Source organism: Tripterygium wilfordii, chromosome 10, assembly GCF_013401445.1.
Source record: "Tripterygium wilfordii isolate XIE 37 chromosome 10, ASM1340144v1, whole genome shotgun sequence".
Taxonomy (NCBI): domain Eukaryota; kingdom Viridiplantae; phylum Streptophyta; class Magnoliopsida; order Celastrales; family Celastraceae; genus Tripterygium; species Tripterygium wilfordii.
Genome location: NC_052241.1, coordinates 9,927,925 through 9,951,241, shown reverse-complemented (window position 1 = coordinate 9,951,241; position 23,317 = coordinate 9,927,925). Strand labels below are relative to the sequence as shown.

At 36.3% G+C, this 23,317-nt stretch overlaps 1 protein-coding gene across 1 annotated transcript; it reads left to right on the top strand.

The window, feature by feature from the left end:
- The first annotated feature begins 2,143 nt into the window (after window positions 1–2,143).
- On the top strand, window positions 2,144–18,391 carry LOC120007514 (myosin-6). Its single transcript, XM_038857781.1, has 39 exons — window positions 2,144–2,485; window positions 3,412–3,540; window positions 3,763–3,906; window positions 4,060–4,205; window positions 4,291–4,447; window positions 4,560–4,618; window positions 4,706–4,865; window positions 5,554–5,703; window positions 5,791–5,927; window positions 6,043–6,189; window positions 6,312–6,413; window positions 6,972–7,029; window positions 7,129–7,230; window positions 9,080–9,117; window positions 9,275–9,401; window positions 9,521–9,691; window positions 9,779–9,910; window positions 10,009–10,118; window positions 10,198–10,258; window positions 11,755–11,932; window positions 12,056–12,261; window positions 12,512–12,631; window positions 12,987–13,085; window positions 13,768–13,980; window positions 14,117–14,256; window positions 14,372–14,486; window positions 14,567–14,611; window positions 14,714–14,797; window positions 14,898–15,068; window positions 15,561–15,707; window positions 15,798–15,989; window positions 16,122–16,250; window positions 16,363–16,433; window positions 16,508–16,607; window positions 16,756–16,812; window positions 17,216–17,272; window positions 17,396–17,476; window positions 17,580–17,662; window positions 17,857–18,391. The coding sequence occupies exons 1-39, from the start codon at window positions 2,483–2,485 to the stop codon at window positions 17,966–17,968; spliced, it is 4,533 nt and encodes a 1,510-aa protein (XP_038713709.1). The 5' UTR covers window positions 2,144–2,482; the 3' UTR covers window positions 17,969–18,391.
- Window positions 18,392–23,317: the final 4,926 nt, after the last annotated feature.

The window sequence follows — 23,317 nt, the reverse complement described above, 5'->3', positions numbered from 1 at the left end:
CATGAAATTTATGTGCCAGCACGTTTGACGGCACAAGTTTAGACTCATATCAAATATCCAAAGACGTACAAATCTGTACAATGTTTATGAGCTAAAAGCAAGTGTGTCATCTATTCGACTATTCGTAACACGTTGGAATTATGAATTTTCTTGGTGAATTTTTTTAGACTATTGTTTGAATTGAGAGATTTGTAGGAAGGGAAGGGAAAAGAATGGGAGAGAAGGGAAGATAATGGATGGAATAACACTTTTCCCCCTCCCATGTTTGGATAGATTAAAAAAAAGAAATAAAATAAAATAAATTTAATTTACTAATTTATCCTTATTTTTATGTTAAGTGTCATGTTACGAGGGGTGAAATAAGTTTTGACATATAAATAACTTAATTAGTCATCCATCCCTTCCAAATGACTTCATTTTGGGAGAAATAATTTTGACAAAAATTTAATGAAATTTTTCCTTTAATTCCCTTCAAATCACTCTTCTTAATTTTTATAAACTATCCAAACAAGAGAATTAAAACCAAACTTCATTTCCTTTCTCTTCCATTTTCTCCAAATCCCTCAATCAAAACACACCTACCTATATACTCTCTGGGGCTCTATTTGTTTTTCCCAATCACAAATGTGAAATGCCTTTTTGCCATAAAAAAAAGTGAAATTCCGACTCTATATCCCAAATAAAATAATTAAGGACAAAAATAATTTTGAAATATAATAATTTCCTATAAATAATTATCCTCCAAGTACCATTCATCAACAAACCGCCACTAAACATTCAAGTCACTAATTGGAGTGGTAAGGACGGTGTGCGTCATCTTGATGACCTGTGTTCTAATCTCCCTCCACGTTTCAAAAAATAATAATAAAAAATGACCGCCATTGGAATGTCAGTTAGTTTTTAGACATGTTTTTGGGTTGTTTATACTTTATGGTTAATGTTTTTAATGTAACGAACAAAACAAGCCTAATTGATTGTGATTTTTGAACCATTGTTTACACCAATAAGACAAGACATACACCAAGTTACGTCCATCTATGTCCATCACTTTCTTGATCGATGTTTGGTGATAATTGATGCATTGATAAATTTTAATTAAAGGTCGGTTGGTGAGTATTTTTAAGCTAAACCAATCACATTTGTTAGCTTTATATGGTTAAGGTCCTTAAGGATATGATTCTCTACAAAAAAAAAAAAAAACATTAATTGGATATTCATTGAAAAACTTTCACATTATGAATTGGTGGGTAAAACTTATCTTTTCCTTTAATAGTAGGGTTATTTAGGGTTAAATTTCATTTTTTTTTTAGGTAAAACTTTGTTTTTTTAGGGAATATTATTTTTTCCAAAACAAACAAAAATTCAAAATGAATCATCATCATATGCATCCATGACGATATTATTTAAAAAAGAGGTTTAGTAGAACTTCTACTCTACGTATCGATTTTCATAATTAGGGTTTTAAATGACTTAGTTTTGCTAAATGTTATTATATATAAGAGTTGACTCATTTCTCTAACCTCAAGGTTGTAGTTCGAGTCTCTAGTTCATTTTCCAACGTTTGTTATTATTAATAAGATAAAAGTAAAACTCTATTCATTCCACAATTGAATGAAATAGTAATTTAATTATAACAAATAGCGAACGATCAAATTCATTTAGCAATAACTCGATGATGTTCTCTTTTTTACTAATTACGACAATGAATGATCCCTAAACTCAAAACTGAAATGATTTTGAATTTCAATTCATTATTCAAAAAAAACTCTCCCACTTTTGAATAGCCAAAATAATAATTTTATGTGAGAGTCCAAGCATCAAAAGGATTTTTTTATTTCGAATTAATTTTATTTTTTTTGTAAACACCTTAATAGAAATTTAATAATTATTAATTTATGTAGATGAGTTTTTGATATTTAATTATGGCATATAAAGTAATTAGAAAGGTAAATGCTATATATTAGCGCCTAGAATTTTTGATTTTTGCAAGATCCGGACTCCTTTTTTTTGGGACCGCGTGGTGAGCTGGCAACTGAAAGTCGGAAATTACAAGCAAAACACGAGGGTACTTTTGGTATTAACACAAGTTTAATAAACGTTTTGGTTTAATAAAACCTTAATTACGACCTTAACAATACTTTCTTTAGACCAAAATTCAATTAAGGTGGAAACAGAGAAGAACACAGAGAGATATCCCAAGGGGTCTGCTTTCAGCTTTCACAGCAGCACAGAAGAAGAAGAAGAAAGAGGGGCTTATTCTCTTCTCCGGATATTTGAGCTCGTTGAAGGGTTTAAGCTTCTCGTCTTTTTTTGTCAAGATTGTTTGATTAGTATTGTTTATTCTTTTATTGTGGAGAAATCGATTAAAGGTTTAGTCAGGAAAGGAGGATAAGTTGAAAAAGGATTGAATGATCGTTGTTGAAGGCTCTGGAATTAGATCTCGGAGGAACCCAGTTGTCTGATCCGATAAATCTCAGTAAAAATGGTATTTATGGGAATTTTCTTTTTGTGTTAATGGTTTTCTTTCTGCTCATTTCATGTTTGGGTTTTGTTAATTGAGTGGAATTTTTGTTATAGAGTTTTGTTCATTAGGTTTTGGGTGGTGGTGTTTCTTTGTGAACTGATCTATGGTGTAAGTTGATGGCTGCTGCTAGTTGTTGTTGCTTTCGTTATCTGTTCCTTCATATCTTGGTTTGATCTCAATGCCCTTGGGTCATGCTGGTGTTTCCTTCAGTTTCATCTTATAGATTGTGAATCAACTGTTAGTATAATTTCGAGTTCTTGATATACTATGTTTAGCAATGTGCCTTTTATAGACAATTAGGATCGATAGTTTTGGACTTAAAGTGCTAGTCCTAGTATTTAATAACTGCAAAGAAGATTTAAAGTTGCACATTCCATTGGATCCTCAGATTTGTTTTCATTGTCTATTTTTGTGGAATTGTGCAATAACTTGCCAGATAGTATCAGCTCTACTCGTATCATATAACATTCTGCTTCGGTCTTCTAATCATGGTTAAAACTTAACTGGCATGTAATACGATTTTGGCCATGTTTTGGTTGTGCTATAGTCTTTTGGAAGCACAACTCCTTATTCTAACCAGCTTAACAATATCCATTTTTTCAGATATTTGGTTTGAACATTTTAGATCCCTAGTTGGATTCAGACATTTAGAATTTTCGTGTTTTGTCTTATTGGTGACAAATGATTTTTGATGTTGATTCATGGTACTAAGCCCCCTTTTATGTTATTGAAGTACTCTTTACAGGTTTATTGAGACAAAAAAATTCATCGTTTCTATGTCACCCATTGTCATTTTTTGCTATACAACTTAATACACATGCCTGGATATAATTAATGAGAAATGATGCAGTTGGAATGATGAGAGGTTGGTACTCCTGGTTTTTCAGGCTGCTGCTACCAGTCTAGTTGTCGGATCGCTTGTTTGGATTGAGGATCCTGATGTAGCTTGGATCGATGGTGAAGTTGTGGAAGTCAAAGGTGAAGAGATTAAGGTCCTCTGCACTTCAGGAAAGATGGTAAGGGCGTTATAAGAACGTTATGAGATCTCTGTGCTCATCCATTTCGAGTCATCATTTACCGGCTTTCTACTACTTCTTCTTGTCATATATTATTGGTTGACGTTATTTATCAAGTTATATTCAAGTTCTTTCCTTTCCGTTTGCATTGATTTTAATCAGTAAAAAGTTCTTTGCCTTTTTTAAAATCTAGTTAAATAGAGATATGTTTGGAATTTGCAGATTGTTGTTAAGGCTTCTCATGTCTATCCAAAAGATCCTGAAGCTCCACCTTGTGGAGTGGATGATATGACGAGACTGGCTTATTTGCATGAACCCGGAGTCCTGCAGAATCTAAGAGCAAGATATGATTTAAATGAGATCTATGTAAGTAAACTTTTATTTTGTTTTGGATTTTTGGGGAGTCAGTGTGTCCTGAAGCATGGTTGTTTTACATTTTTGTCAACGTTGGCTACATTCTCTTTGTTGTGTTTCATTTTCAACTTTTTAATATTATGACATTGATACACTTAATGCCAGACTTACACCGGGAATATATTGATAGCGGTGAACCCTTTTATAAAGCTGCCTCATCTTTATGATAGTCATATGATGGCACAATACAAAGGGGCAGATTTTGGTGAGCTGAGTCCTCATCCGTTTGCTGTTGCAGATGCCGCATACAGGTATGTTGTTGCTTGGTCCTGCGTTTCATTCTAGCCTGTAGCTTATTTGATTTTTATATGTTTGCAAACCGGGTCATGGATACAGACTGATGATCAATGAAGGTGTAAGTCAGTCAATTTTGGTCAGTGGTGAAAGTGGCGCTGGTAAAACGGAAAGCACAAAATTACTCATGCGCTATCTTGCTTATATGGGAGGAAGAGCTGCTGCTGAGGGAAGGACCGTCGAGCAGAAAGTATTGGAGGTAACATATATTCTGAATTAAGCTAGAACCAAATCAGATTTCTAAATGCTGAAGATCTGATGGGAAGTGATCCTTGTCATATGTGCTCTTTTGTCTTTGCTCTGTTCTGCAGTCCAATCCTGTTTTAGAAGCCTTTGGTAATGCAAAGACTGTGAGAAACAACAACTCGAGGTGGGAAGATTTGTTGATAAGGACTTTTTCCTTGCATATATTTGCGATAATATTAACGTACCTTTTGTTTGTTTGTATTTTATGCAGTCGTTTTGGTAAATTCGTGGAAATTCAATTTGACCAGAGGGGGAGAATTTCTGGCGCTGCTATCCGGACTTACTTGTTAGAAAGGTCGCGTGTTTGTCAGGTCTCTGATCCAGAGAGAAATTATCATTGTTTCTACATGCTTTGTGCTGCACCGGTTGAGGTAATAAATCCTTGATTGTTTCATCGATTGCCATCATTTCATCAAAACCTTAGATTGTTTCAATGAATGTCATCAGTTCATGAAAACTAGGCTAATACTATTTATGTCAGCCTGTTCCCTTTTTCTGCATCTATATATGCTCAAGTCAAGATAGTTATTCATGACAGCAATGGACTAGCCTAAAAAGGATTTGCTGAATATTAATTATTGTGGAAAAGATGTAACTTACCCTACATAATAAGGCAGACCTTAGATGCTGAATAATGTTTAGCACCATGCTTCTTTAATTTTTTTTTTGGTTATTTTGTGTATGCGTTTCTTCACTTAATAGTATCACAGTTTTCACAGAAATTTATAGTTCTGACTTAAAAAAAAAAGTGGTGCAAGAGATGTGCACGTAATAGGTTTTTTTGGGGACTTGCAAAATGCATGTTAGATTAGATAAGAAAACTTCGCAGAAAGGTACCTGAAATAGCATAATAGCATTGTTGTTTTTACCAGCTTGGCTGAACTCATTCTGCTTCAGAGCTATTTCTGTTATTATAAGTGAATAACGGTCAGTGTGATAATGATTTTGGCATTATTTGTCATTTGCCAATTGCCCTTCCGACACTGATGATTGCATACGACTTTCAACCGATTGTTTCATTACATTTGAAGAATTTCTTTCTTTCATTTTTATCGTCAGGATGTTCAGAGGTACAAGTTGGGAAACCCTAGAACATTTCACTATTTGAATCAATCAAATTGCTATGAGTTAGATGGGGTTGACGATTCCAAGGAATACATTGCAACAAGGAGGGCAATGGATGTTGTTGGAATAAATTCTGACGAACAGGTATACCTATAAAGAGTTTTCTAAAGTGGAAATGAGCTCAACATGTTCCATTTAAAATTTCATGTTCCTTTTATTTCCTCCTATCAGGATGCCATATTTCGAGTCGTCGCTGCAATCCTTCATCTTGGTAATATTGATTTTGCGAAAGGGAAGGAAATTGACTCATCCATTCCTGAAGATGAAAAATCTTGGTTCCATTTGAGAACAGCTGCTGAGCTATTAATGTAAATGAACAATGTCAATGACCTGTACTTGCACTGATAGACACTTTCCCAAAATATCCTTTTGTATTTTCTCTCAAGCAAAGAAAAATGTTAATAAGTTGTAAATTCTATCTAGGTGTGATCCAAAGGCACTGGAGGACTCTCTCTGCAAACGTGTGATTGTGACTCGTGATGAAACAATTACAAAGATGCTGGATCCGGATTCTGCAGCTCTCAGCAGAGATGCATTGGCTAAAATTGTGTATTCCAGTTTGTTTGATTGGTAAGCCTCCCCGCACTTTATCTAAAGATTTGTTAGACCTTGTGACTGGCTCTTTATTAGATTGGAATGGTTGTACTTCGATTAATAACATTGCTTTGCGATTTGCCGTCTGGTTTCTGCAGGCTTGTGAATAAGATTAATAGTTCCATTGGCCAAGACCCTGATTCAAAGTCGTTAATAGGCGTGCTGGATATTTATGGCTTTGAGAGTTTCAAGACAAACAGGTGCTTAGCCGGTATGCCTTTTGTTTTCATTATTGATCATCTCAAGGTTTTAAAAGCGTTTTGATGCTTGCCTTGTGATGTCATGATTATATGAGGGAATAAGAATTTAACATGTAGAGAAATGGATTCACAGCCCTAGTTACATGGACTTGTTGAGAAAGAAAAAGTATGCAAAATGGCCACAATGTTATTATCTTGTAGTTATAGTGTTAGTCTCTATATGATTGAAATTCTCCTGTCAGCACTTAAGGTGTCCTTGCCCTAGCTTAATATTTATTGGAAAAGGAGGAAGGGGGATAGACGCAGGAGGACTGTTGGCTGTGGTAGCAGACTATAATGAGGGTTTCGGGTATTAGTTAGTTGGTCTCGCCCTTTTGTATGACAATTTGGAGCATAACAGAACTCAAACTTCTCAAACCAGCTAAACCTTGCTCAACTCTCTGCAAATTCATGACACATGAGTTCATACTCTGAATCAATTGTAAAAATCGAATTATTATTTGGCACTTGGACTTTTAATTTTTTCCTCTGATTCTTAGTTTCTTGATGATCTTGCAGCTTTGAGCAATTCTGCATCAATTTGACAAATGAGAAACTTCAGCAACATTTCAATCAGGTTGGCTAAGGAAAGGCATTGCCATATCTTAAGCATGCTTGACGCTTCCTTAATCTAATTTATTGCATATCTCCTGATGCATGATATCTGGTTGGACAGCATGTTTTCAAAATGGAGCAAGAAGAATATACCAAAGAAGAAATTGATTGGAGCTACATTGAGTTTGTCGATAATCAAGACATTTTAGATATGATTGAAAAGGTTTGGGGTCTCTACCTTCACATGCAGCTTTGCCTCTGATTTTCTTTATTTGCTCAACCAGTTTTAACATGTTTTACATGTGATATAGATCAAACAAGCTGAATCTTTGTCGCTTTTGATGATTATTTCCTGTACTTTGATTTTCCTCCATGTATCATACTAAAAACCACTTTAATCAGTATAACAATGTTAACTTCGAGCTGAAGTATCTAATACCATGAGAATTACTACTTTCTTACGAACACCATTTGAATTGACATGTCAACATTTTCTTTCATTTGGGAGTCAGGGAGGCGGAATTATTTTAAGAGTCTTATTGATTGCTTCAAGGAATTTCTCCTAGATTGGAAGTGGATAGAGTCTCGCCACCAAAAAATAAACAACTCTAGCAAGGAAATTTGTTTATAAGAATAATATATTATATGCGATCACAAGGCTTTCCTGATGGAAAAGTAAAAAGAACATGGGCCTTTTCAGAATTACTGAAGAATAAAGCTTCAGATTGGAATGAATGTCGAATGAGAGTCCATGTGGTGGATTCTAACTAATTTCTCTAATGCATTAATGTAACCGACCCCTTAATTGTATGGGATTGAGGCGTTGATGATGATGGAAAGTAATCTTATGAAGAAAACGGCTTCTAACCCAATAAAGATATTGTAGAGGGTTTGATAGAATAAGGGGACCATCACTCAATAACCAAGCCCCAACCCAACCACAGGCCATTGGGCCTGGCCCATACCATGCAGTCCAAGGCCCAAGGGGGTTGTGGCCAAGCCCTTCTATGGGAAAAGCTTGGTTACTAAGGAGAGGGAATACCTCTCACCTATATACAGCACTTCATCCCCTCTCCTAACCGATGTGGGACTCTATCAATACCCACCCCTTCAAGACCAACGTCCACGTTGGTCGAGCACCTTGGCCTGCCATGGCAGGGTACTCAGACTCAGGACTCGGGACCCTTCCCTATCCCTATCCTTTCGGCCCCCATATAACAGAACACCAAGGCCGGCCACTCCGCAGACGCGGCCCCAAGGGCCAGGGGCACAAGGCCCATGGATACCAGAGCTCCCCACAGGGCAAGAACGAGGCCTCTGATACCAATGATAGAATAAGGGGACCATCACTCAATAACCAAGCCCCAACCCAACCACAGGCCATTGGGCCTGGCCCATACCATGCAGTCCAAGGCCCAAGGGGGTTGTGGCCAAGCCCTTCTATGGGAAAAGCTTGGTTACTAAGGAGAGGGAATACCTCTCACCTATATACAGCACTTCATCCCCTCTCCTAACCGATGTGGGACTCTATCAGGGTTATGTTGTTATGTGGTGTGTTTGGTTATTTCTAGCTGGCACGTAGACGTATTATGTTACTTGTTTGCATTCCAAAAAACTTAAGAACAAGTTTCTTGAAAAGAAAATAATGTGTTGCAGGTTTTTGAACTTTGTTTAAATGGCCAACATCTTATTTTGAGTGAGGTTTTAGGTTCAAATATTGGCAATCATGGAACGTATAAGAATTTATTCTTGGCATGAACACCTTTTTCTTTCCCGCCTTCCAACAATTTTTGCAATGAATGGTGAAGAAGAAACCATTGCTTGGATTCAAATTCATTTTTGATTCATGTAGCCAGCCCCAATTTATTGGGATAAAGGCGATGATGAGTGTTGGAATATAGTTGTTTATATTTTGTCTTCATACATTTATCAACTTACTGAATCTGTGATACAATCCCTTGACATTGTGTAGAAGAATTAGTGATGCCAGCTTCGCCATTTATTTTCTGGTGTTTAAAATTATTTTATGTGCCTCTTGTTGATTTACGTGTCTGTTCTGTTTATGTTTTCAGAAACCTGGAGGCATAATTGCTCTTCTTGATGAAGCCTGGTAAGCCCTAGTATGGGAACAGTACTGCTGATCTATGTTTTATTCAAATTTATTCGAAATGTTTATCTACGATTTGAAAAAGTTTCAGTTATTATTATTATTATAAGTTGATTTGACATTTTTGGTGTTATGATTTCTGGCGCATGCGGTTTTGTAGTATGTTTCCGAGATCGACACATGAGACCTTTGCTCAAAAACTATACCAGACACTTAAAAACCATAAGCGCTTCAGCAAACCAAAATTAGCTCGTAGTGACTTCACAATTTGCCATTATGCTGGTGATGTGAGTATTCTTCTCTGTTTTATAATGCATTCTCTGTTGCAGTGAAATCTTTAAAGAAGCAAAAAGTGAAAATCTTTTTAATTTTTTTCAATAATTCGTAGAAAATGTGATGTTTTCAGGTCACTTATCAAACTGAACTTTTCCTAGACAAGAACAAGGACTATGTTGTTGCTGAACATCAAGCACTCTTGGGTGCTTCCAAATGCTCATTTGTGGCGGGTTTGTTTCCGCCTTTGGCTGAGGAATCCTCTAAATCATCAAAATTCTCTTCAATAGGTTCTCGATTTAAGGTTGACTGTTTATGTTCATGTTAGCCAATCTACCGTCTCTCTATCTGCTCCTTTTGCTTATAGTGTCCTGTACTGTAATTTATACAGCAACAACTGCAAGCATTGCTTGAAACTCTCAATGCTACTGAGCCGCATTACATTCGTTGCGTAAAGCCCAATAATCTTTTGAAGCCAGCAATATTTGAGAACAAAAATGTTCTACAGCAACTACGATGTGGGGTGAGATGCCTGATGTCCTTACATTGCTGCCAAATACTGTTTGGTGTTTCGAGAAATTCCTATGATTAACATTCTTTGCATCTTCTGTTTCTATTTAGGGAGTCATGGAGGCCATTAGGATCAGTTGTGCTGGATTTCCTACCAGAAAGCCATTTGATGAATTTGTAGACCGGTTTGGCCTCCTTGCACCTGAAGTTCTGGATGGGAGGTATTTGATTCTTTTTTAGCTCATTATAAGGTTTTCTGCGAAACTGTCAAAAGTACTGACTCATATGATATTCAATTAGTTCCGATGAGGTCACTGCTTGTAAGAGGCTCCTGGAAAAAGTTGGACTTGAAGGTTATCAGGTAATTATTGGTGACCAAACTTTCTTCTCGAAATATGAATTTGTTGAGAGTTAGTTCTCTTTTATTCAGTTTTGCAAACAGTAAATTTGTTTTTTTGTCCAACCATAGAGGGAAGTGAGAAACTAAGTTCACATACTCCGTGTGTGTGTATATATATATATATATATTTTTTTTTTTTTCCCGGTGGCTTAAGGATGTTGTAGAATCATAAACTAAAATTTTCATCTGCCTGATAGTATTTCTTTTTTAAAATTCTAAAGAAAAAAAAAATTCTGACTTGAAGCAGTTCAACTGTTTCTTTGGGAAGTTCTGCATATATACTGACTTTCTTCAGCGTTCTCTGATCTCCAGTGTTTTCAATTTGAATAATATTTATAAATGAATGAGCTTTGTGATAGTCATAATTTGGGAAGAAAAATTATTGTAGTAATACAGTATGCGATAAGTGAGCTTCTGCTGACCATTATTTTGTGTGATATTGGTGCTTTTTATTAACAAATCATTCTTTCTAATAAAAAAAGTAAGCTATGTGCTTGAAAGAAGGTAAAATGAGAAAATAAGGTATGATTGTGATTCTACTACTCGAGTAATGTAGGGCTACCATGCATCTTTTTATATTACAACGGTGGATCCTCTCACCCATCACCTCATCATCTCCTGCGTTTGACGATACAATGCGGTTGTGGTTTCATGGGATTACTCGGTCACTAGAAATCCTAGGAAACTGCTGGTTTCATGGGATTACTTGTTCACTAGAGATCGTTAGAAACTGCTGATTATTCCTGTGTCACGAAATTTCTCAGTGGCAATTGTGTAGTTTTTATTTGTGGGTTTGTACTATTAGCATCCATAACTGCCACACCCCCAATCCAACCATACTGGTTAGGACACATTAACTACATAATACTGGTGACTCAGCCGTGGGATATGCAAGGCTCACCTGTCACCAAATAAGGGGCAATGGTGATAACAGGTCTCCAATGGTTATAACAGGACGACAGCATGCGGCAGTTCACATCATGGTCCCAAAATAATATTCTGAGAATAAATATACAGAAGCAAATCATTTTCATAACATAGGGAACCCAATATCTCTGAACTCAAGATAAAGTTCATAAAGAAAAAAAAGAACAAACAAGTGCAACTTGCGACTTCCACAAAGTATCAGAATCCTAATAAGCTTTAACAACACGCTCATCTATCAATCTAGTTTGTTTTCACTGCCTAAGAAACCTTAGGTTTGGTTGCTTCTACTAAAGGCCTAAATGCTATTGATTTGTTTCATGGAATCATTCTTTATTTGTTGTTTTTGTTTATTTCTTGGGCTTTGGGGTTTGGGAGGCAAAATTTGGCACCTACAGACTTTTCTGGAGATTTTATCAGTAGCGGGTAATGACAGTCTAATAACTATCATGAATTCTGACATTCTTTCAGCTCCTACCTCTGTTGCTGGTTAAGGTAGCTAATCTTACTACTGATCATATTTGTTTTTACAGATCGGCAAAACAAAGGTGTTTCTCAGGGCTGGTCAGATGGCAGAAGTAGATGCCCGCAGAAGTGAGGTCCTAGGAAGATCAGCAAGGATTATTCAGAGGAAAGTTCGGTCTTACTTAGCAAGTAGAAGTTTTATCAAACTCCGTATGTCTGCAGTACAAATTCAAGCATTATGCCGAGGTAATCTATCTGTTATAGGCATCTTTGTGCATCTAGACCAAACAAAGTTACTGTATGAGTTGTATTTACTGTGGCCATAAGGATTGGTTACATCAAATTTGAGTGTTGCTATGCTTATTGTAGGACAACTTGCGAGGAAAGTTTATGAGGGCATGCGAAGGGAAGTTGCCTGTCTCAGGATTCAGAGGACTCTGCGCATGTATCTATCCAGGAAAGCATATAAAGAATGTTGGTCCTCTGCTGTTTCAATTCAAACAGGTATGCGCGGAATGGCTGCTCGCAGTGAAATACGTTTCAGAAGGCAGACTAAAGCTGCTATTATGATTCAGGTAAAATATCTGCATTGGTGAAATTGTTTGTAGTCTGCTTTTGTACCCTTGTAATGCAGAAACCTTTTTGAAATGGCATGTAACACTCATACCTCCGTATCTGGGGAGCCTTTGTTAGGATCTATAGCCTTTGTTAGGATCTATATATCTTCCAACCTCTTGCTGTTTGCTCACCTTTTTAATTTGAGACATTTTCTTTATCATGGAATGTAATCACAATAAATTTATGACACTGGATGCCATGATGCAGAGTCAATGTTGCAAGTACTTAGCGAGGTTGCATTATTTGAAGTTGAAGAAATCAGCAATTACAACTCAATGTGCATGGAGGGGAAGAGTTGCTCGTAAAGAGTTGCGGACACTCAAGATGGTGAGCTCCCTCTCTCTCTCTCTCTGTCCGCACTCTCTCTGTGACAGTAAGCCTCACCAGTTGGCAAGTTGAATGAATGGCTCTCTCTTTATATGTTCTTTTCTGTTTTGTGGGATGTTCGGTTAACATCCACTGGAGATATACTTTAATAATTAAGTTGATCTTGCATGGGTGTTGTAGTTCTTGCAGCCCTAGGATTCATATTATACACATGTTCTGAAATTTGACTTAATGTTTTTGATTGTCTTTGGGAATCATGTAGTCCTTTTAAGCAGTTAATATTTTCATTTGTTGCTTCCTACAAAATTAAGAGGGTCTTTTGACTCTTTTCCACTCCGACCATCTCAATTTTCAGGCTGCTAAGGAAACAGGAGCTCTTCAAGCTGCCAAAAATAAATTGGAAAAGCAGGTTGAAGAATTGACATGGAGATTACAGCTGGAGAAGCGCATGAGGGTAAATAATTAATAAACCAACTTTTTTGGTGGATGATGTGTTTTTCTGGACTTAGAATCAAAAAGTTCTCTCTGAACCATTAGCCTTTATTTAATTTTTTTTTCACTTTTTGGAGGGATGTTAGTACTTTTTTTGGTAGGGCTTTTTGATGTTGGCATGTCTATGCAAATACAGTCCTAACTTCAGAAACTATTATCACTATTTCCAATAGGGTATACCATTAATGTTAGGACAGAACTTTTTTTCTTGACTACGTATAGTATAAATTTCTGAAGTGCCAGGAGGTGTTTGCTATTCAACTGTTAGGTTAAAAGGCATGTCATACAACTGTATGAGAAGGTTGGAAAGTGTGGTTGATGTAAGCGAGTTTCGGAAAGGTGCAAATAAAAAGTTGAACTTGGAATTTCTTGTTTATGGAGGCTGTCCTTGAAATTTAATTGGGTGGTATTATATACGACTGTTTGGTGCCTTTGTAAGTTACTTCGATGATTACATGCTCTAATCAGCCTTTATTGAGGAGAAATTTTCAAAAAATGGACGGAAAAACTGCAAATAGCCACCCAGTTTCCTGAAAACCTTCAACCACATGCATGCTATATTTCTTGTTTGGTGAACTTTCATGCAGTTTGTCAGTTTCTCTATCTATATTTTCGCTGATGTGTCTGTTCCTGTTTGTCTGTAGGCTGATCTGGAGGAGGCTAAAACCCAAGAAAATGCAAAACTACAGTCTGCTTTGCACGAGATGCAGCTCCAATTTAAAGAAACTAAATCAATGCTCATGAAAGAACGTGAGGATGCCAAAAGAGCTGCTGAGAAAGCTCCTGTTATACAGGAAGTTCGAGTTGCTGATGATGAATTGGTGGACAAGCTTACAAGTGAAAACGAGAAACTCAAGGTAAGGAGGTTGATTGTCAAGTATCTAATTTTGCTCAGGGAATATTGTCATTTGAAATTGGCGGATGTCATCTTAAGAGCTATACTGGTAGTCTCTTTTGCTTATAGATTGTTCTTTCTCCCATGGTAAACTGCAGACATTAGTGAATTCGTTGGAAAAGAAAATTGATGAAACAGAGAAAAAATTTGAAGAGACAAGCAAAATCAGTGAAGAAAGGTTGAAACAAGCATTGGAGGCAGAATCCAAGATAGTTCAGTTGAAGACTGCTATGCATAGGTTGTTTTTTAAGATGGACTTGAAATATTATTGAAATAAGAATGATTTGCTTACCATTAATATGTTTTGTTTTACTCAAGCGTGATAAATTTTTGCTCTTTTAATCTTTATCCAGGTTGGAAGAAAAGGTTTCTGACATGGAATCTGAGAGGCAAATTCTTCGGCAACAAACTTTGTTGAATACACCAGTTAAAAAGATTGCCGAGTATCCCTCAACTCCAATGACTAAGGTGAAGATGCGGTACTACGTTTTTATAGATACTGCCCTCACCCTCTTTGTTTCTCCCTCATAAATGTTACTTTTTTGCAGAGCATGGAGAATGGTCACCTTTTTAATGAAGACAATAATACTCCTGTAATTTACTCCATTCTTTAATATTTTATTTTTGTTTCCTTTGATCAATTAATGATATGCTCTATTTTCTATCTTCTGGTCACTGACAAGCTATTTCTGCAGGAGCCACAAAGTGCAACACCCATGAAGAAGTCAGTCTCAGGCTCTGATAGCAAGCTAATGAGATCCAATATTGAGCATCTACATGTATGTTCTTACAAATCGGATCTACTTTTTTCTGCTTTCCTTCTTTTATATATCCGATCTGGGTTTAGTAAAATGCAATCTTGTGTCGATACTTTTACAGGAAAGTATTGATGCCCTTATCAATTGTGTGTCAAAGAACATTGGGTTCAGCCAGGGAAAGCCTATTGCAGCTTTTACCATATACAGATGCCTTCTCCACTGGAAGTCATTTGAAGCAGAGAGGACTAGCGTGTTTGATCGTCTTATTCAAATGATTGGTTCTGCAGTTGAGGTAGTTAGACCACTGGCTGTGGGAAAGAGTCAATTGTATACACTTCTTTAATACTTAATTTGTATGAGAACTGTCGGAAAATAGGCAGCAAATTTTCTGTACTTTTATTTGGCTTCTGTAATCAGGTCATGACTACCTTTGATAGTCTACTTTTCACATCATTAGTAGGTTGTGCTTTTCTTTTCTTTTTTTACTGACTTTGAATTCGTTGTGGCTTACCACACGGTATGAGATGTCATAAGTTCTAGCAATGGGGGTGGGGGGTGGGTGTGTGTTTGGTCCCATGTTAACTTCTGCATACATGTATTTTTGTGTTCTTAGCTTTATTTATTGTTGAATACCATCTGAATGTCTTGTAGTGCTTCTATATGTACCTCTTGCCTGTTTGCCTTCAGTAAACCATTTCTACTCGTGCTTTAAGTAGCTTTTCTAAGCCACGTTTTCATCTCAGTTTGATCGAGATTGTATGTGATGACTTTTCTCTTGATGCAGAATGAAGATAGCAATGACCATATGGCGTATTGGTTATCCAATACATCAGCGTTATTGTTTTTGCTCCAACGAAGTCTTAAGACTGCAGGTCCAAGCACACACCGAAAACCACCACCTGCTACATCCCTTTTTGGGAGGATGACCATGGTATTGAATTTTCTGTCTCTTCTATTTCTTTTTTAAGTTGTTGAGCAAATTATTTTGACATCTAATCCTATTATTCTTTGTTAATTCTAGGGTTTCCGATCTTCACCTTCATCTTCAAACTTAGCAGCGGCTGCTGCTCTTGCAGTAGTACGCCAAGTGGAGGCAAAATACCCGGCTTTGCTTTTCAAGCAGCAGCTTGCAGCATACGTGGAGAAAATTTATGGAATTATTCGAGACAACTTGAAGAAAGAATTGGGATCTTTGATTTCCTTGTGCATACAGGTATATTGAACTTGAGAGAGCAATTCTGTTCAGCTCATTGGAAGTGGTTTGTTACATGCAGTCAGCTATTCTGCTTTCCAACTTAAACCTCTAACTAAGTCTTGTCTTGTTAAATTTAACGCTAAAACATAGGCACCAAGAACATCTAAAGGCAGTGTCCTAAGATCTGGACGGTCCTTTGGCAAAGATTCCCCATCGAATAACTGGCAGAACATCATTGATAGCCTTAACACCCTCCTCTGTACATTGAAAGGAAATTTTGTAAGGGACCTTATTTCTCATTTCTCATTTTCTTTGGTTCAAAAGATTTAAACCATGCTGTAGTTTGTGTAATTTTCTTTTACATAAATTCTTACAATTGTTGGGGTTTCAGGTGCCTTCAATTCTTATCCAGAAGATTTATACTCAAACCTTTTCCTACATTAATGTACAACTATTCAATAGGTAAATTGGTTGTTTCACAAATTGTTGTTTTATACTGAAAATTTTAATAATAATGTGATTTGTGGAATTTCCAGTCTTCTTTTGCGTCGTGAGTGTTGTACATTTAGCAACGGGGAATATGTGAAATCTGGGTTAGCAGAGTTAGAGCAATGGTGCTGCCAAGCTAAGGAGGAGGTAATGTTTTTTGTCAAGACTTATGACAGTTACCTTCATGAACTAATTTAATACGCAATTTTTGCCCTGATTATTTATGCTTCTCAACATAAAATCTTTAGCTGTGTACTTTCTTGTGTCTCATACCTTTGGGTACCTTGAATTGCAGTATGCAGGCTCGTCTTGGGATGAACTTAAGCACATAAGACAGTCTGTTGGATTCTTGGTATGTCATCTGGTTTAACGTTGAGCTAACCCCTCTAAGAACTCCCATTGTAACTGTTCTCTTTTTTTTTTTTTTTTTTCAAATGGAATTCCTGCTGTAACTTTTCGAAGTAATTCAAAATTTTATGATAATGTTTTAACATTTTGTGACATAAATTATTGTGATGTCAAGCTTACTCTTTTCCTAATGGTATTTTGCTGGCAGTTGATTAATCGTGCAAAATGAACATGCTCAATTCTTTTTTCTGTGTGTTAAGTTACTAACCAAATGTAGTGTAATAAGTGGCGTTATATTCTTCAATGGTAATATTCTATATTCTTTTTGGCGCCTGAATACATGTTATTTTCCCCGACTCTTCGTAACTTTATTGGGTCTTGAGATTTTGTTGTTCATTATGTTACAGGTAATCCACCAGAAGTACAGAATTTCCTATGATGAAATCACTAACGACCTATGCCCTGTAAGTCTCTCTCTCACTCAAAAAAGGAAAATTTACATTCTACTCGTACAGAAACCCAAAGAAACACAAGCCGAGATGTACTCTCTCTATTTGCTGTCTCATATAATGCTCTTTTTATTTCAGATTCTGAGTGTTCAGCAGCTGTACAGAATATGTACAGTATACTGGGATGACAACTATAACACTCGAAGTGTATCCCCAGATGTAAGTCTCTTTACGGCAAAACATTTCTGATTTGTAGTTGTGAAGACATATTCATGTGAGCGTATATGAACTCCCAGCTATTTTTGTGACGTTCTTGCTACAGGTAATGTCCAGCATGAGGATCCTTATGACGGAGGACTCCAACAACGCAACCAGCAATTGCTTTTTGTTGGATGACAATTCTGGGTGAGTTTTTCCATATTTGTTATCTGGACCTTTTATCTATGCTTTAGTGGTACTACGAAATATCTAATAGACGAGCATATATGATTATGATTTATACTTTTCAAACGGCAATGGACCGTACAAACTTCCATCGTTTTAAATATTACTATGTGAGTAAATGTCCGTAGGCTCATACCGATACCTTTTCAATGTAGTATTCCCTTCACCATTGATGACCTTTCTAATACGCTACATGAGAAGGATTTCTTGGATGTCAAACCAGCAGAGGAACTTTTCGAGAATCCCGCCTTCCAATTTTTGCATTAGTGAGTTCCAGAGAGCTCAAGTATGCTCTTCTCATATTTTATGGAGATAGGCTGCTCGACTTTCTGCACTCAGTGTATATCAATTCCCCCTTTTGTTCTATTACTTATAGATTCCCTTTTCTTTTAGTCCCATGCCCCTGTTGCTATATAATTTCATTAATTTATTTTATATACATGGAAGGTTGTAAAATTCATTGTAGCTAAAAGGGGCAGGGATATAAGCTCCTTATTTCTTTGGAAATTTTGTTTGTGTTTTGTTCTTGGGCCATAATAGGGTCCTGCTGTGTTGTGGCGTTCAGTGGACTTGCATTGTGTTTGATTTGTAATATGGTGGTTGAGGCATTCCTCTCTGCCTTTTTTTCATTGTATAAAGAAATGATATAGATGTGAATTATCCATAGTAATGAAATTTTTTTTTCTATAATTGGGTATTTTGTTGTGATCTAACTTCATTTACATATGTGGGTGCAATGTATCTGTGTTTTTTTACAACAATAAACCCCTCGTATTCGATCTATGTAAATCCCGGATACTTGAATCGTCACATCTTTGTAAGTTCGGACGAGGAGTAGTGAGGAGGACCATACTTGAGAGAGATCAAAGTTTTGATCTTGAAATGGAAAGCTCAAATCTTTAGAGAAATAATTCTCATGGACCGACCAAAGCAAAGGAGCTTCACCACAAGTTTCAAGTCATAAGGGACCATTCGAATTTCTAAAGGCTGTGAATTGATTCCAATTTCTCCTACTGGACCATTTTTCCTTGTTCAAATCCCCAAATCCCATTACAGCGGTACAATGGTCCATGGCTTGACTATGTATATACATGCGCAAGTGCGCACGCCCGTAACTTATAAGTTAAAAGAGTTGCTTTTTTTGACACTGATTTGTGGGGCCCAACACCGTGTATATATACAAGTTTTCTCATATAAAGGTGTATAATAAGGACAAATTTTCACCATTGATATGTGGGAATCAAAGTTGTGAGGGGTTCCACTCATCATTTCACTTAAATCAATAGTGAAAAAATGGCCTTTATTTTACACCCTTGTGTATACAAGAGTCCAACCCGATTCTCTACCCTATCCCGACATTCCCAGTCAAGAGCTCATCTTGTTTATTAAAAATTTTAAATCTTAGCTGTTGAATAGATCCAATGGCTGTTCTCATAAGAGAGCCGTTGTATATCTTCATTTTGCATGAAAGAAAGATTAGGCTTTAAGAGTTGCAGCTGATTGAGTTGTCTCCAGTCTCAACATTCTGCAATCTTTTAGCCTTTGGGTCCCCATCAATCCACTGTTGCCCACATGGGCCGTACAACTATGTATCTGGCAAAGTTGGGCCCATTTTTGAGATTAGGGTTTAGGCTGGGCCTTGTTGATAAGAAGGAAACCAAGTCCAAGCTAGTCTCATTTCACTCCCCCCCACGTGGCATCTCAAATAATCAAAACCAACTACTCTTTGCCCATCTAACTTGAAAGAAATTAAAATCATGGTCCTACAATAGCTCATTTGTTCACAAGTCCAACAGTTGGGTAGTCCGATGGGTCGAAAGACCTCTCCTCCTATATGGAACGTGAATTGGGGGTGTTCGACCCAGAATATAACCTACATAGCACCCCACAAGACATTCGAAATGTCGGAACTGAAGCGTGGGTTCTCGGCAAGAATGTCCTCGTTGATGTGAAGGAAATCATGTCCAAGCTAGTCTCATTCACTTCCCCCCACGTGGCATCTCAAATAATCAAAAGCAACCACTCTTTGACCATCTAGCTTGGAAAAATAAAATCATGGTCCTGCAATAGCTCATTTGTTCACAAGTCCAACAGTTGGGTAGTTCGATGGGTCGAAAGACCTTTCCTCCTATATGGAACGTGAATTGGGGGTGTTCGGCCCGGAATATAACCTACATAGCACCCCACATGACATTCGAAATGTCGGAACTGAAGAGTGGCTTCTCGACAAGAATGTCCATGTTGATGTGAAGGAAATCAAGTCCAAGCTAGTCTCATTCACTCCCCCCCATGTGGCATCTCAAATAATCAAAAGCAACTACTCTTTGACCATCTAGCTTGGAAAAATATTAAAATCATGGTCCTGCAATAGCTCATTTGTTCACAAGTCCAACATCTGCATAGTTCAGTGAGTTGAAAGATCTCCCCTCCTATATGGAACGTGGATTTCGGTTGGGGGGGCTTGATGCGGACTACAACCTACATAACACCCCACATGAGATTCGAAATGTCGGAACCGAAGCGTGAGTTCTCAACAAGGATGCCCTTGTTGATGTGAAGGATATCAAGTCCAAGCTAGTCTCATTCACTTCCCCCCACGTGGCATCTCAAATAATCAAAACCAACAACTCTTTGACCATCCAACTTGGAAAAATATTAAAAATCATGGTCCTGCAATAGCTCATTTGTTCACAAGTCCAACAGTTGGGTAGTCCGAAGGGTTGAAAGACTTCCCCTCCTATATGGAACGTGAGCTTTGATTGGGGGTGCTTGATGCGGACTACAGCCTACATAGCACCCCACATGAGATTAGAAATGTCGGAACCAAAGCGTGGGTTCTCGACAAGAATACCCTCGTTGATGTGAAGGAAATCAAGTCCAAGCTAGTCTCATTCACTTCCCTCACGCGACACCTCAAATAATTCTAGATTATGTTGTTGGATTTGTGAACAAATGAGCTATTGCAGGACCATGATTTTTAATTTTTCCAAGTTAGAATGATGGTCAAAAGAGTGGTCAGGGTTTTGATTTATTATCAAATAAGAGGATAAATTGAATTGAAATTGGGTTTTCCAATTGACAATATTCATTTCCAACCAATTGGACTATGTCGGCAGACACTGACTTTATAGTTTAAAATCATGATCAGTCAATTTAGAGAATTATTATGGGCTTAAAAAAAAAGAAGTAGAGCATGCCGAAAGAATAATGTAGGGCAAACATTAAGGGTCGGTTTCATTTGTTTTCTATTTTATCTGTTTGTAGAGCTATAAACGATCGGTCTCAATTTTTTTGACATGAATTTGTTGATCGGTTATTTCGGTCGGTTTTCTAAGTATTTTTTTTTTAAATAACCGACCAATCGATTGGTTCGGTTTCTATCATTTTTTTTTAAATATGCATATCTATTTCTTTTATTTTTTATTTTTTAGAAATTTTTTTTTGTTCTTCTGTTTACAAGCTGTTTTTAAGTGATTTAATATTTTTCATATTTTTAAAAATGAACAACCAAATGTATTTTAAGATTGTTTTTATGTTTTTCGAAAAAGTAAAACAAGAAATTTATATAAAACAAACATACCTTAATTAACTTTATTTGAAGTTGTTGTGTAAGCTCATTTTGTCAAACTTTTTGGGCATATAAATATACCCATTGAGTCCCAGAATAGACTGAAGGATTGTCGTTTTGTTTGATAGCGACGTTGCTCTTTTACAAGTCCACTTTAATTGCAAATTGTCTTAACTACATCACAAATAATGTAATATATATATATCATTTCAGAAAGTCCGTTTTATTCAATTTTTGTATGATATATCAACGAGAGGGGTGACTCGATTGAGAATCGATTGGATTAGACATATGTGTGCATAAAATTCGATTCTAATGAGAAACATATTTTTCAGAGGTATTTCGAATTTTTTTTTTTGCATGATATGGATTTTTGTACAATTTTGTTGTTTGTGTGATTAATTGTAACTGAATAGACTAATCATAATTAAACAACAATAAAAGGTATTTATTTTTCTCATCTGTTTAGTTTTATGGTATAAGTAGTATCCTCCTTTGGTTTTAGACTAATTAATCAAAACATAAATATTGAATTAAAACATAAATCAGATATGGCAGCATAAATCTGTACAACAATCGATCATATCCCATAAATAAATAAATAAAAACATGAATATATAATTGTAATATGTTAAAGATTTGAGTGATGTGGGTGGTCCAAATATACAACTTAAATATGTTCAACATAAATCTCAAAAGTTCATGAATTCGATTCTCACTGAGAGCAGTATTTTTATGACAACGCATTGTGCTTCGGCCCGTCCAACTTACCTTGTATTCAGGTGAAAAACTTTCGTACACACAAGCTTGACGGCCTGAGTTTGGACATATTGAATATCGAAAAGACGAATTTGTATCATATCATTTTCGGTTACCAAACAAAAGACGACGGGCACGTAGTCCAAAATCACCACACAATCGCAACAATAAACACTAGTGAGTGAAAGCCATAAACATAATCAAATTGGCTGGTCTATCAATTTGAAGAATCAATTAGGTTAATTATTAGCTGGTCAAAAACATAAATTATTGAAGAATAGTTGCACATGTAGTTAGTTTGCCATATCGAATTCCAATTCGAGTAAGAGAGAGGCATTTGACTAATTAATTTCTTAATTACCAAACAATAAACCCTCATTAATTTAATTTAATTAATTCTAATAATATAATTATATTCATATTGGAATTAAATTGCATGTAATATTAAGCGGCTCTTCCATGTGGTCTCATGTGTTTCCACATTTTGAGTATCCTAGCTAGTCAAACCCTACCCTTAATGAGGTCGTATTAAGCATGTAATCTTCTTTCAAAGTAGTTATTATAGTTGCAAAGTTAGTTGGTATATTGTTGGGGAAATTAAATAAAAGATTTGACTGATATATATATATATATATAATCGCCCGAATCAAGAAAGAGATTAGAGTGAACTTGGCCATGTTATATTGTTATATATATATAGATATAGATATATGCAACTTGAAATATGATATTTCATCGTTTAATGACAACAACAATGAATAGCAATTCTCAAGGTCATGAAATAATGAAGTATTATTTGAACCTATATGACTTATTTTGATCACAAGCACCACAACAGCTATCTAGGGTAGCTAGATCTGTTTAACTTTTTCCAAATAAAAAGTTTAAAACAAGTATTTGAGGAGATTTGGACAATTTGATCAACAACAATAACATAAAACAACATAAAAATAATTGAATAATGAATCATTATTAGAGCAACAATTTGAGTGATAGCTTAGTGGTTAGTCACTCTGTGACCGAACCGTATGGACTCGGAAGGTTTTGAGTTCGATTCCCACTGAGAGAAATACCCTCGTGGTCATGCTTTGACCCAACTTACCATGTCGTTATGAGGTGAGAAACTTATGTGCGCACGAATATGACGACCCGAGTTTAAGCTTACATCGGATGTCCAAAGGACAAGCTAGCTTGTATGATGTTATTTTCGGTTACCTAAAAAAAATCATTTTAAGAATTTTGTTCGATCGAATAATTCGAGTTTTTCAGACCATAATTAAAAAAATGTC